This window comes from Littorina saxatilis, linkage group LG15 (assembly GCF_037325665.1).
Source record: "Littorina saxatilis isolate snail1 linkage group LG15, US_GU_Lsax_2.0, whole genome shotgun sequence".
NCBI lineage: Eukaryota > Metazoa > Mollusca > Gastropoda > Littorinimorpha > Littorinidae > Littorina > Littorina saxatilis.
Window position 1 is genome coordinate 25,935,877 of NC_090259.1, and position 14,842 is coordinate 25,950,718.

Consider the following 14,842-nt stretch of genomic DNA (forward strand, 5'->3'; position numbering starts at 1 on the left):
CGATCTTTATGAAATTTTACATGAGAGTTCCTGGGATTGATATCCCCGAACGTTTTTCTCATTTTTTCGATAAATGTCTTTGATGACGTCATATCCGGCTTTTCGTGAAAGTTGAGGCGGCACTGTCACGCTCTCATTTTTCAACCAAATTGGTTGAAATTTTGGTCAAGTAGTCTTCGACAAAGCCCGGACTTCGGTATTGCATTTCAGCGTGATGGCTTAAAAATTAATTAATGACTTTGGTCATTAAAAATCTGAAAATTGTAAAAAAAAATAAAAAATTATAAAACGATCCAAATTTACGTTTATCTTATTCTCCATTATTTTCTGATTCCAAAAACATATAAATATGTTATATTTGAATTAAAAACAAGCTCTGAAAATTAAAAATATAAAAATTATTATCAAAATTAAATTTTCCAAATCAATTTAAAAACACTTTCATCTTATTCCTTGTCGGTTCCTGATTCCAAAAACATATAGATATGATATGTTTGGATTAAAAACACGCTCAGAAAGTTAAAACGAAGAGAGGTAGAGAAAAGCGTGCTATCCTTCTCAGCGCAACTACTAAACCGCTCTTCTTGTCAATTTCACTGCCTGAACGGTGGACTGACGATGCTATGAGTATACGGTCTTGCTGAAAAATTGCATTGCGTTCAGTTTCATTCTGTGAGTTCGACAGCTACTTGACTAAATATTGTATTTTCGCCTTACGCGACTTGTTTAGTTGTTCCACAGGGGTGATTGTCCATTGATTTAATTTCAGGAGACTTCTGAACAATTTTTGGACTGTACAAAATAAATGTAGCTATTTTTCATGACGTGAACAGATGAAGTAAGTGGTTCACGAATTTAATTCCAGTCCGTTTCTACCGTCTAGCACAGGCATATATACATGTAATATATCAAAGTGAGTCAATGGAAGAATTATAAACATGGCTAAATAGTCTCAAACCAGAGAGCGCGCAGGGTAAGTGGAAATCGACTTCAAAGCTGAACAGTGCTAAACTGGGGTTTTGATTCGGCTCAGATTGATCGAGAGTTAACTTAGTTGAAAATAGGGCAGGATGTTCACATGCACTGACAAATCAGTCCTCACCAACTGCATGTTTTGGCAGTTGAGCCTGAGTTACTTCTCGCAGACAAATATGGTGGTTACAAATGAGCCATGAGAAACAGCATTTAAAAATGCTTTGATCAGACCCAGCATGGTGTCTCGGTTGCAGCAATTGTTACAAAGGTTATATGAACCGAAAGTCAGAAAAAAACAAAAATGATTGTGGGTTTCTGGGGTGGAATAATGAACGATGAAGAGATATGACATGCATTGACCTTGTCTGGGGAGGAGTAATAAATGATGAAGAGATATGATATGCATTGAACTAGTCTGTTTATTTGAACTGCATAAATTCCCTTATTTTCACTATATATATATATTTGAACAATTATGTGTGTAAAGAAAGTGTGAAAAGTGGTGCATTATTGATTGGATATACCAAATTTGTTATCTATTCACTAACGAATTAATCAATTATATTATTCAGGACTGATTGGGATTTTATTTTGATTTTATTTTGGTTTAGTATAAAAGAACACGATGTGCTTCCATTCACAGCTGTTTAGAACGTCCCTTTTCCATTCCAACCTTTTGGTAAACAAGACAAGCGCACTCACTTATAACAATATTACACCGCGAGTATAACACCAATTTTATTTGCTCTTTTTCGGCAGACTTGAACTCAATTCGACAAAACTTTGTTTCTGAGAAGATAAACCTGTGATCTTCTGTCACAATATATGAAATCTAAGACAGTAGAAGGCGTAGATTAAAACACAACAAAAATTTTGCTGACCGGAATCTCAGTCTTGACGCATGCGCAGTGCCGAAGTCTTTTTCCCCGCTCACGTTGAAAATGGCGACTCCCGCAAAAGTAACGAAAACAGAGGGTAAAAATAACCACGATGCCGCCGACGAACAGGCAGGTTAGTTGGAAAGTTTCAGATGTTTTCTTAAACGTAACGCGTACGCGCGTGGGTTTGTTATTTGTGGCTGTTTTCCCCTAATTTGACCGACTGAGGAAGTGCGTGTAGGAACACCACGCTTGTTTTCGCCATGTGCAATGCCTTCTTTTGTTGTCTCTTCCTTCCCTAAAGATAGATCGTGGCGTTAGTGCCCATTATTTGAAATAATTAAAGAAGCAATTTATTTCCCATGTTTATTTATGCATTATGTCGTTCTGACTGTCGTTAATGACATGTAGTGTAGGATCAGTTAGAGTTGGTAGTAGGAAACGAATGAGAACAAGTGCCCGTAGGCCGGTCTTGCGGAGGTTGTTCCACAATGAAATGCAGGAAGAAGTGGCACAACATGATTGTGCCTTTTGATCGCTGTTTCTGCTATCGTCAGCAAAATGCCAGCGTACTAAATTTGAACATGCTATTCTTGAAAGAAAGGGTTTGATGTATTTTTATTGACAGCGCGAACTTTCCAAGAATGATTTGCTGAGCGAGTTGGAAACTAGGTTGGAGTTACGTCCCTTTGCAAAAAAAAATGCTTTGGTAACTTTTTCGCGGGCGGCCAGAGTGAGCACAGTGCTAGTCTGCTACAATATCAACAGATATGCTTTTACATATTGCCAAGTTCAGATATCTTTTAGTTGTGACAATGCAGGAAGGATATGGGTCATTCTCAGAAATGGTGGTCCAAAGTGTTACATACAAAGTAAAAAATAAAGTGTCAAGAAATACAAAATAATTGTTTTTACTATGAAGTCTATTGTTTGCTATACTATACATAATAATGCAAAAATTAGACAAAAAGAGTAATTGGTTGCTGAATAAGAGACGTTTTAAAGTGTTGTATTTACGTGATGAATGTTGTAACATGGAAACCAAATTCCAACTTTAAACCACCTAAACCTTCAATCCTTTGTGCATTTTTTTATCAGTTCTGCAGTATTTTTGTGTTCTACCCAACACATTCTAGTTATGAAAGGTAAGGACTTGAACTAATATTGGTAAAAAAATGACATTTGGAACTGACTAAGGTGAATGTCGCAACACAGAAACGAAATGCTTGAACCACTTTCGGTTCCTGTGCGACAGACATGAATCTGCACTGTTTGGCCTTTCCTGCCGGCAAAACCCGTCTGACCCAAAATAACTACACAAAACACAATTCGTCAGAGTTTGCTGTATTTGTTGAAAGTTCCTGTTGCGTTCAGATTACCCATTTTAAGTACTTGATGAATGTCGAACATCGACAATCAGAGGATACGAAAACTTCTTGGCTGCTTTGTTCCGCTAAACTTCGCGCTTTGAGAGACTGTTTGCACTCGATATCCTTCCGACACTACATTGTCGCCATCCGCGGTGTGTAAGTTTGTGACAAAGCTTTGCAGGCTCGACAATTAAGTAAAAACTATCTTCAGTCGTAACGTAGGTCGGGAAACGACGCCATGAGTTTCAGCAAATGATATGATTCTGGTGTTTTCTGTGAATATTTGGCTGTGATTCAAAGGACTATTTTCTTGTTGGAACTTCCTGTGCGCCAAAGAGCTAAAAATAGCCGTGATGTGGCAAAGTCATGGAGCACATTGCTGTTCGATGTTCGCGCGTCGAGTTTGGATACAATGCATTACGACATTCATAATTTTTTGTTCGAAGCCCGTAACTTCAAATTCAGCGTGAGTTTTTGCAAAGATGTGTTGCTACGTCCAAGACTGAACTCCTGACTGTTGATTGCAGTAATTTGTTGGTGTTTGCATGTTTGCATTTAGCCATGAGACTGAACATATTGTTGATCACGAAAGTCGTGTAACGCTTCGGCGATCCGGAAACGGCCGAACTTCGCAATTGAAAAGCACACAAAAACAACACCAACGTATAGAAACCATTTTTATTGACATACAACAATGCTTTAATGTCTCAGGAATAGATTCAGATGAAAAAAGTCGTGGTAGAAATAATTTTAATTTACTTTTTCATGATTTCAAATGTGTCACCCCTACTCACTCTCACTGGACCACCATTTCTGAGAATGACCCATATCAGCTTTACCTAAAATAGTAAATGACAAGTGTTTGACTCAGTCGCTTAGTGTAGCCACTGGCCACTGCTAAATTAATAAATAATAGCCTTTATTAATTTAGCAGTGGCCAGTTCCTCCAAGTCCAAGAAAAATCCCTCAATCTTGAAGTTGAACTTTGGAATTGTACATTCAAAGCTCACAAGCCTGTGCAAATATTGCTTTATATATCAGAGGAGACGCTTTTGCCAGTGCAGAATGAGCTCCAAAGTCAACGTAATTTCAGACCTGGGAACCCATACGATTTCGCCGTATTTTGTACGCATGATTGTCTAGAATACGATCAGTACGGTCAGTGAGAAAAAAATACGACCAGAAACATTCCTAGACTACTTTTCTTCACAAGCCCATCTTGAAGCCGATCCAGTATTTTGACACATGATCACAGTTTTTGTCAGTAAACATTGAAAAAAAAGCATTTGTTTTAAATGTATAGGTAAATTTAATCAATGGTGTGACGGACGCGTGTGAAGCATGCTTTAATCATGGATGTTCATATGCTGTGTGGAGTACGCTCATTTTTCTGAAAATACACCAAGTTTGTTTGAGAATACTCCAAGTGCAAAACAGGGGTTCCCAGGTCTGTAATTTGTTGCATTCGTCAAAGAAAAAGTGCTTTCGTAAGCCAATTTTGTTTTTTCTGTAGCTGTCATTTTAAATTGGCTGAGCCGATGTTTCCCTTCTTAACATTAATATTTAAAATGTAAATAAAACACATCTGTAACATTCTGTAGAGCTCTCTACAAGTACAATTTACTTTTTATGCTTCTTCTGCATTTATAAATGGCATGAGATTCCAATGTTCACTTGTGTTTTTTCTCTGCATGGGTGCAACTCTGCCGGCTACACGCCGGCAGCCGGTTTTTGGTTTCATCGGCTGCCGATGTTTTTGTTCCAGGAGAGTTTTTTTGGCATTTTAAATACTAAAAAAGCTGGACCCCAACTTTTGCCGGTTTTTGGAATTTTCCAGGTTGCACCCATGTCTCTGCCATATAACTTATAAGCCACACCACGCTTTCGAGGGAGGGGCTACCTAAATGGCAGAGAAAAAACAATCTACGGAATGATACAGATGCGTTTTGTTTACAGAAAATGTTAAATTGTATTGGTTGTGGAAGAGTTGCGCCCCTTTAATTTAGTTCAAAACAGTGAGGCTATCAGGCATACAACAGTGGCCACTGATTAGTGCAGGAAAGCTATCAGCATCATGATGCCCCATTTCACTGTGAAGCCGTTAGCAATGTGTGTTTGCCTCACTCAGTCACTGTTTCAAAAGAGCGCAACTCTTGCACAGCCAATTTAAAAGAACAGTTATTTCCTAGCATTGTCAACTGTGCATTATGATATAAGATGACATGATTTGAGTTATAGGTTTATTTGGTTTTAGAAATGTATTTCTTTTTCCTTGACAGACAAAGAGCAGCAGGAGGCGATAGAACAAATAGACGAAGTACAAAATGAGATTGACCGGTTGAACGAACAAGCCAGTGAAGAAATCTTGAAGGTTGAACAGAAATACAACAAACTGCGGCAGCCATTCTTCAAGAAGCGATCAGACCTCATCGCAAAAATTCCCAACTTCTGGGTCACTGCTGTATCCTTGATGTTTGTGTGCATGTGTGTTCTTATGAGACTTTTTAGAGTGTTCTTTTTATTTTATTTTTTCTATTTTTTTAGGACAAGAGAATGATACCAGTGGTTATTGTTGTTTCTGTGTCGGCACATTTGGTTTACTTTCAGTGTAAATTCTGAATCTTGCAATTGCATTTGAAAATGATCTCCAAATAAAAAGTTAACTAAGATTAAGAAGAAAAGAGGGGAAGTGTTAAGAAAGATCATTACAGGGAAATACAAAAAGACAAAAGGATGGAGGAGGTGCAAGGGCTTTAGCCATAGGTTGACCCTTGCTTGATATGGTGTGGTCTTTGATCGTTTTTCATGTAAAATTTATGGCTTGTTGACAAAACTTTTTAAAAGACAAAAAAATCATTGCTGGTCTTGAAAAAACAAACAATCTCTGCGATCTCGAAAGCAATTAAAATTGGGTATTATTTGATATCCTTGACTTTCACCAGTTTGTGAACCACCCTCAGGTGTCAGCTTTGTTGACAGAAGACGACGAAGAGGCCTTGCAGTTCTTGACCAAGGTCGAGGTCCAAGAGTTTGACGACATCAAGTCTGGTTACACAATCAACTTCGTAAGTCCCTTTTTCTTTTGCTTCGGTGATGTGTTTTTTTGTGTGTTTCAAACAAATCATTGAATGGGTTTGCCTCTCAGTTTCACAGGAGAGGGTGGATTCACAAGCAGCAGATTGAAGCATCTTAATTCTTTTGGGGTAAACGTTTCGTGTGCATTCTCTGGTTAACATAATAGTGGTGCTGATCAGTTCTCCCTTGTTCAATCAGTCAATCAAAATGAATTTTATTATCTCAAACATGAGAAATTAAATGTATATTTTTTCTGGTAATTTTATTTTGGGTGGGGTGGGTGTAGGCTAGTAAAGAAACATTCCTTTAAGACACATTCCAAAAATATTCTAAACAAAAGGTAGTGGGGTGATTTTATTAGTGCTTTTTGAAATGAGCAAAAGTATTGAGTTATAATGACCAAGTTTTGACATCTTTCTTGTCAAGAATGAAAATGAAGAATCCGGCTTCTCGGAACCTGAAAAAGAGAGGCTGGCTCTATGGAATTATTATATTCACTTTGTGAGTTACCTTCTCTATCCTGTTGTACTAAATTGTATGTAATCAATGAATTTTTCCACCATTTCTTTCAGTTTGACACAAATTTCTTTGCACTGTATTTTTCTCAAGAACATTAGCACCTCAGCACTTCTTAAAACTGCTTTCATTTGATAACCAGAAACAGTTGTATTAACTACAGTTCCCCCCGCGGGTTAGGGGGAAGAATTTACCCGATGCTCCCCAGCATGTCGTAAGAGGCGACTAACGGATTCTGTTTCTCCTTTTACCCTTGTTAAGTGTTTCTTGTATAGAATATAGTCAATGTTTGTACAGATTTTAGTCAAGCAGTATGTGAGAAATGTTAAGTCCTTTGTACTGGAAACTTGCATTCTCCCAGTAAGGTAATATATTGTACTACGTTGCAAGCCCCTGGAGCAAATTTTTGATTAGTGCTTTTGTGAACAAGAAACAATTGACAAGTGGCTCTATACCATCTCCCCCCTTTCCCCGTCGCGATATAACCGTCGTGGTTGAAAATGACGTTAAACACCAAATAAAGAAAGAAAGAAAGCACCTCAGCACTTCTTAAAACTGCTTTCATTTGATAACCAGAAACAGTTGTATTAACTACAGTGAAAATAAAAATCTTCTCTGCTGTGACACGTTTCTGATTGTGATAACTATAGTTCTCGGTTAGTCATCTGGGAGAGATGATTATTTCTGACTCATGCTCTCCGCTGAACCACCACTTTGCTATAATGAAATTGTTATTGGGCTCCCCAAACTGTGCAGTCTAAGCACTAGAAGCAACTGAAAAAAATAAGAAATTCTTTATGCACCACAAAGCACTAAACTTAGAAGATAGTGGGTCCAGGGACGCTTTTTGGCTTTACCTGCGTACCGTCAGTACTTATGTGATACAGAATGCCCAAGAACGTAAACTTGGCTAGATTTGAAGACAAGAACATGTTCTGCCAAATCTGTACCATCTCAAATACACAGAGTAATTCTAACCAATATAACAAATAGCGCTTTAGTGAAGGTCTCACAGAACTGCCAAAAGTTGTCCTGGTTTTGGTATCTTCTAAAGTTCAGGTGAGGGGGTCCTTGGGCCCCAGACAAATATTTAATTGGGTGTCCCAGGACCCTCTAGGTACTGTGTCTGTGGGGAGCCCTGTTGTTAAAACATTTTGTTTGCAGGTGCTTGTAATCGGCCAAACATATTTTTCTACTTTTACTTTTAGTATCCATTATGACTATGATTATGACTTTGAAGTAACAATGTACAGACATTAGTTATTAGTTAGGGAAGGAGAGCTGTTGGTCTGAAGATCATAAATATAACACATCAGGTACAGGTTACAAGCAGTCTGCCCTGTATATGCTGTATATAAACACCTTGCGTGGAGAGTTAGATTATGTGTACCTGTTATGTATTTTTACTGTAGTCATGTTCAGCTGTCTTTTTGCTTAAAATCACATGGCATTGCTGTTGATCATTCTCGCAGGCTGGGGGGTCCTAAAGATAATTTATTATCATTCACTGATTCAGAATACATGCCAGGTACCCAAACAGTTGCCAAAACTTGGATGAGATGTGATATTGATAAAGCAGTATGTAAGAAATGTTAAAGGCATATGTACGCGCTCCCGTGTTTACAAAGTGTAGTTTGCCCATAATCGATGTCAAACGCACCATAAGACCATATAATGACGATATGTCACCATGCGCGGACCATAATACATGCATTACAGCTTGTTCTAGCCTCTGAAAAAGTGAGGATGTCAACAAAGCCGCGGTGTTAGCTCCCTTGCATCAACGTTACATGTGTTGCCAAATCTATAAATAGGACGATCCAGATCAAAATGAAAATTAACATATCTCAACATTGAAGGGGTCCTAGACCACAATATTTTGCAGGGAACTTAATTTAGCATGTCTCCAGCTGTTGGTAAAGCAATTAGCGTGTATAGTCATCGAGTACATATGCCTTTAAGTCCTTTGTACTGGAAACTTGCATTCTCCCAGTAAGGTCATATATTGTACTACGTTGCAAGCCCCTGGAGCAATTTTTTTATTAGTGCTTTTGTGAACAAGAAACAATTAACAAGTGGCTCTATCCCATCTCCCCCCTTTCCCTGTCGCGATATAACCTTGAACGGTTGAAAACGACGTTAAACACCAAATAAAGAAAGAAAGAAAGATGTGATATTGATAATTTCGACTTTCATGATTAGAATATTTTGTGTGCAGCATCTCATAGTCCGTGTACTCTACATTACAATCTTCCTGATGCTGTTCCTAACATGTGGACCTATCACAAGTATTTTACTTGCTGTTGTTTGAGTAAACTTAAACTCTACTTTTTGTTATTGGTGTGTTTGCTTTTAGTGCTTCGACAGCAACCCATATTTTGATAACGAGGTCATCTCCAAGGAGTTCCATCTCAACGACACAGGGGAACCATCCTCCAAATCCACAACCATCAAATGGAAAGAGGGAAAGGTGAGACAAGCGAGAAAAACTGTTCTTTGTCCCTCCCTGCTTCTTCTTTTCCTTCACTTTTTTTCCTGTTTTTCTTGAGTTACAGGGCTTTTTCCTCTTTTCTCAATGCTGTTTTCTGTTCTCAAGCTTTCAGTTTCACAAACGTTAGGGTTAAAAAAAATACTGACATTGATGAAAAAGATCATTGCACTGTACATGTCCAGTTTGGGAATTCAAGGGTTAATTGATAAAGAGTTGCAACTTCATTTCTTTATCTTTGTGTTATACATTATTTTAAAGTTTTGGTTGTGCAGTACTGCACGTTTCAACACTGTAATGATTATATTTCTACTGTTTCAGGACCTGACAAAGAAGCCAACGGCAGCACAGAAGGGCAAGAAACGATCACATGACGACCAGGAGTCGTTTTTCTGCTGGTTTTCAGACCATGCTGATGCAGGTAAGAGCTTGCACTGGTGTTACTTTTATAGATGCTGAATTTTACTGCCTATAAATAGAAGCCTTTACATGTGTGTTTGCGATGGAATTTTGTTTCAGACAGGTGTATAGTAGGAGTTGTTTGGAGGTGGGATGATTTAGGGTCAGAGCTTGGAGACTTTTTTTTTTCAAAAGATACATTAGTTCTTGAATCAAAGTTCACCAAGTTGGCAGTGTAATTATACTGTCTTCATCATTCATTAGCAGACCTGTGCACATATACAGTTTCTCCGTAATTTCTCTGATTTTTATATGCAGAATACGTTGCTACGGATTTTTAATTAAAATTCCGAAATTCCGATGTTTTACTCTACAACAACAACAAAAATTGTACTTTTTTTCCTGTTTTAGGATGTTTTGACCAATTAGTTGGCCGTTGCACTGAAAAGACGTTTTCCGATTTACCGGAAGCGCGCGTGTTCTCAGCATTGAGTCTTTGTTCTTAGACTTAGTTTGTCCAGCGTCTGCATGGCAATTTGTGATTGAAGTGAAACATGGAAAAGAAAAAAAGAGTGCAAGATTCAGATAGTGAAGAGGAGACACCAGCTCTGTCACCAAAGAAGAAGAAAACGGCACAACAGTGCCGGAAGTCCAGTTGGTGCTTTGTGAGCAGAATTATGTCTTGAACTGTCGTTACAGCTTACTACTGAAACATTTTAAACTACTGAAATTTGGTTTGTTTACTACTGATGAGCGTTTTGAGTGTGCACAGGTCTGCATTAGTTCCTCAAAAGAAAAGTCCATTTGGCCCTTATGCCGTTATGGGACATTCTTTTAAATGGCTATGGGTCTGTCATCAACAACAATTAGTCATCTTACTGTCAATCAGCCTCTGTATTTTGTCATTCAACAGCAAGCTCTGTGATGTTTTAACAGATTACCTGCATTCAGCTGATGTATGCTTTTTGGTTTCAGGTGCAGATGAGTTAGGTGAAGTTATAAAGGACGACATCTGGCCCAACCCCCTCCAGTACTACTTGGTAAGTCATAGAAAGTGTCACAATATGACAGAAAGTGATAATGTGGAATAATGAGGATGAAAGTTGTGTTTTTTGAAACTATGAAAGTTGTGTTTTTTGAAACTATGAAAGCTTTGAAGAAAGGTGTGTGTTTTTACATTTAGTCAAGTTTTGACTAAATGTTTTAACGTAGAGGGGGGAATCGAGACAAGGGTCGTGGTGTGTTTGTCTGTGCGTGTGTGTGTGTGTATAGCGATTGAGAGTAAACTACTGGACCGATCTTTATGAAATTTTACATGGGAGTTCCTGGGTATGATATCCCCAGACGTTTTTTTCCTCATTTTTTCGATAAATGTATTTTATGACGTCATATCCGGCTTTTTGTAAAAAGTTGAGGCGGCACTGTCACACCCTCAATTTTCAATCAAATTGATTGACATTTTGGCCAAACAATCTTCGACGAAGGCCAGGCTTCGGTATTGCATTTCAGCATTGAGGCTTAAAAATTAATTGATGACTTTGGTCATTAAAAATCTAAAAATTGTAATTAAAATTATTTTTTTATAAAACGATCCAAAATTACTTTTATTTTATTCTTTATCATGTTCTGATTCCAAAAACATATAAATATGTTATATTCGGATTAAAAACAAGCTCTGAAAATTAAAAATATAGAAATTATTATTAAAATTAAATTTCCGAAATCGTTTCAAAAACTATTTCATCTTTTTCCTTGTTGGTTCCTGATTCCAAAAACATATAGATATGATATGTTTGGATTAAAAACACGCTCAGAAACTTAAAACGAAGAGAGGTACAGTAAAGCGTGCTATGAAGCACAGCGCAACCGCTACCGCGCCAAACAGGCTCGTCACTTTCACTGCCTTTTGCACTAGCGGCGGACTACGTTCAGTTTCATTCTGTGAGTTCCACAGCTTGACTAAATGTAGTAATTTCGCCTTACGCGACTTGTTTGAAACTATGAAAGCTTTGAAGAAAGGTGTGTGTTTTTTGAGTCACTTGAGAAAAAGTGACTCTATGTAATCGGTCAGTGTTAGTCTGTCCGGCCGGCCGTCCGGCCGGCCGTCCGTAGACAGCACCTTAACGTTGGACTTTTCTCGGAAACTATCAAAGCGATCGGGCTCATATTTTGTTTAGTCGTGACCTCCAATGACCTCTACACTTTAACGATGGTTTCGTTGACCTTTGACCTTTTTCAAGGTCACAGGTCAGCGTCAAAGGAAAAATTAGACATTTTATATCTTTGACAAAGTTCATCGGATGTGATTGAAACTTTGTAGGATTATTCTTTACATCAAAGTATTTACATCTGTAGCCTTTTACGAACGTTATCAGAAAAACAAGGGAGATAACTAGCCTTTTCTGGGCTTTTCTCGGAAACTATAAAAGTGACCGGGCTCAAATTTTATGTGAACGTGACTCATTGTGTTGTGAATAGCAATTTCTTCCTGTCCATCTGATGCCTCATATAATATTCAGAACTGCGAAAGTGACTCGATCGAGCGTTTGCTCTTCTTGTTGAAACTATGAAAGCTTTGAAGAAAGGTGTGTGTTTTTTGAAACTATGAAAGCTTTGAAGAAAGGTGTGTGTTTTTTGAAACTATGAAAGCTTTGAAGAAAGGTGTGTGTTTTTTGAAACTATGAAAGCTTTGAAGAAAGGTGTGTGTTTTTGAAACTATGAAAGCTTTGAAGAAAGGTGTGTGTTTTTTGAAACTATGAAAGCTTTGAAGAAAGGTGTGAGGAGAGAGGTGCTAAATAAACCTCATTGTTGTCTAATATTCTGAGTTTTCATCCCTTGGTTATTTGAGCTTCAAAACGACGTTTGTGTGTGAAGCATATTTTTTGTTACAGATTTAATATTATTTTCTTCTTATAATGATAGTGATAACAGATTGAATATTATTTTCCTGTTTAAAAATGTGATAAAAGATTTGATATTACTTTCCTCTTTGAATGAAATTGAATGTTGGTGATAGTGAATATTTGTTTATTGACTGTTAGGCCTCGGAGATCGATGAGGAGACGGGGGCAGGCGATGAGGACGACCTCGATGAGGAAAACCTGGATGGGGAGGAGGAGGAGGAAGAAGACTTCGACGATGAGGTGAGTGGTTAATAATTAACTTTCTTGTTGGGATTATGAGGAAGATACTTTTGTCAGATAAATTTCTCCAGATTAGTTTTATTATTGTAGACTGACAAAACATTCATGTTGAGCTCTGATGTGATTGTCAGCTGTGAAGTCCGCCGGTAGCATTGAAATGCAGCAAGTACTTGTGATCATAATGTGTGAAGCTCATAGCTGCTCCTTTGAAATGAATGCAACATACATATTTTATTCCTGAATCTCCCCAGCATCTTCATTACATTATGTTAATTTCAAGCATGTGCGTTTGTTAGTGTGATTTATTTGGATACGCCTTGACTTGAACTCGTCATTTGGTCATATCTACCAGTTTATCATTCGATTATGGTTGTTGAGCTTGCTGATGGCAACTTTCTACAGAGAAGGTGAACCTCCTCCAAATGGACAGATTAAGTGTTCAACCTTTTTCAATCACCCCACTATAGAGACTATAGTACTCCTGTTGGAGGAATATTTTATTTCTTTGATGAGCTTGTCCCCTACAAATGCATGATGGCTGGTTAGTGTAAGGTTGCTGTGATTAGTTTACCTTCAGAGCCAAAAAAACAAGAAAGGTAAGTTGTTGGAACGTTTGTTATTGACAAAACAATACGTTACAGTCACAAATATATCGACCCAACGGTCTTATAAGTGCACAGACAAACAATTCATAACAAGAACTTAGCTTGATCGAATAAATCATGCATCAAGCTAAGTTCTCGTTACTAATTGTTTGTCTGTGCACTTAAAAGACCGTTGGGTCGATATATTTGTGACTGTAATATATTGTTTTGTCAATAACAAACGTTCTAACAACTTACCTTTCTTTTTTTATTCTGAATTTTGGAACATTGGCAGTCTCTTTGTTTTTGGATTTACCTTCAGAGCCACAAGAGTTTAATAATAATATGCTATTCTTCTCTGTTTCAGGATGGTGCAGAAGACGATGATGGCGACGGTGAAGAAGAGGGGTAGATGTCTTGACACCCAGCCTTTTTCTTTTTTTCCTCCATTGTCATTTTGTCACATTCTCCATCGTCAGCGTAAAGACAACTGTGGGAGGGCAGGATTCTTGGTCGTCACTGGCGGCTAATCACGCAAATTGAAAGAACTTGTCTTTTTCTCCCTGATTCAAACCAGTGAAATGTTTGTTTGTCGGAGTTATCTCTAGAATTTTGTTACTGCATAGAAATATGAAGTGTATTAATTAAGATGTTTGGTTATATGTATGAAAACTTGTTAAAACGAAACTGCCAGTGCGTAAATTCAGTGTAATCCAGAATCATTGCAGATTGTATCTGTGAGATAAGGTGGGGAATTTGTTCTTCTCTGTTGAACTGACTTTGGGGGTGAATCATGGATAGTGTTCAGATTTCTTCATGCTGTATTAAGTGAAAAGTCAAATATAATTCTCAAGGGTCCAAAACATATCCGCAAGCGAAGTCATATGAAAGGATTCTTTCAACATATGGGCTAAAAATTGTTTTCTTTTGTACCTAATGTAACTTGAAATAGTGAAAACGAGATGGCATGTCCCTTCCTGCAAGTTGTTTGAGACAAATAAATGTTTTGTTGTACACTTGTCCCACTGGTTTTGCTTGTTATGGTGTGAGAGAGAGAATGAATGCATTTCACTGTTGTTTTGTGTGTGTACAAGTTATGGCATGAAAGAATGGGAGAGAGTGTGTACATGTATTGGGCTGAGCAAATTGTGTCGGTGAACACGAACATGTCCCGTACATCTGTGCTATGAATGAACTGTTTGGACAAGCTACGCTAATTCATTGTTAAAGAAAGAATGTTGCGATTGGATTTCCCTTTGAGCCATGTGACAGTACCTGCTATTCCGACTTGGTCGTGTGACGGACGTTTTCTTCCACACTAGATTACGTTGATTGTCTAACGAAGCCGTCGGGCTGAGTTAGACATCAGCTAATTGAGTGTGGAAGAAAACTGTCACACGACCAAGTCCGAATA

The 14,842-nt window shown here is 37.9% G+C and overlaps 1 protein-coding gene across 1 annotated transcript; it reads left to right on the forward strand.

Moving 5' to 3' along the window:
• The first annotated feature begins 1,831 nt into the window (after positions 1–1,831).
• Positions 1,832–14,450, forward strand: LOC138948929 (protein SET-like). Its single transcript, XM_070320593.1, has 8 exons — positions 1,832–1,986; positions 5,503–5,684; positions 6,166–6,288; positions 9,171–9,284; positions 9,624–9,723; positions 10,677–10,741; positions 12,743–12,844; positions 13,796–14,450. Exons 1-8 carry the CDS (start codon positions 1,917–1,919, stop codon positions 13,838–13,840), a joined length of 801 nt encoding a protein of 266 aa, XP_070176694.1. The 5' UTR covers positions 1,832–1,916; the 3' UTR covers positions 13,841–14,450.
• Positions 14,451–14,842: the final 392 nt, after the last annotated feature.

Coding starts and splice junctions, on each gene's coding strand:
- LOC138948929 (XM_070320593.1), top strand. CDS start 1,917: ATGGCGACTCCCGCAAAAGTAACGAAAACAGAGGGTAAAAATAACCAC. Junction 9,724..10,676: donor TTCAGACCATGCTGATGCAG/GTAAGAGCTTGC, acceptor TTTTGGTTTCAG/GTGCAGATGAGTTAGGTGAA. Junction 10,742..12,742: donor ACCCCCTCCAGTACTACTTG/GTAAGTCATAGA, acceptor ATTGACTGTTAG/GCCTCGGAGATCGATGAGGA.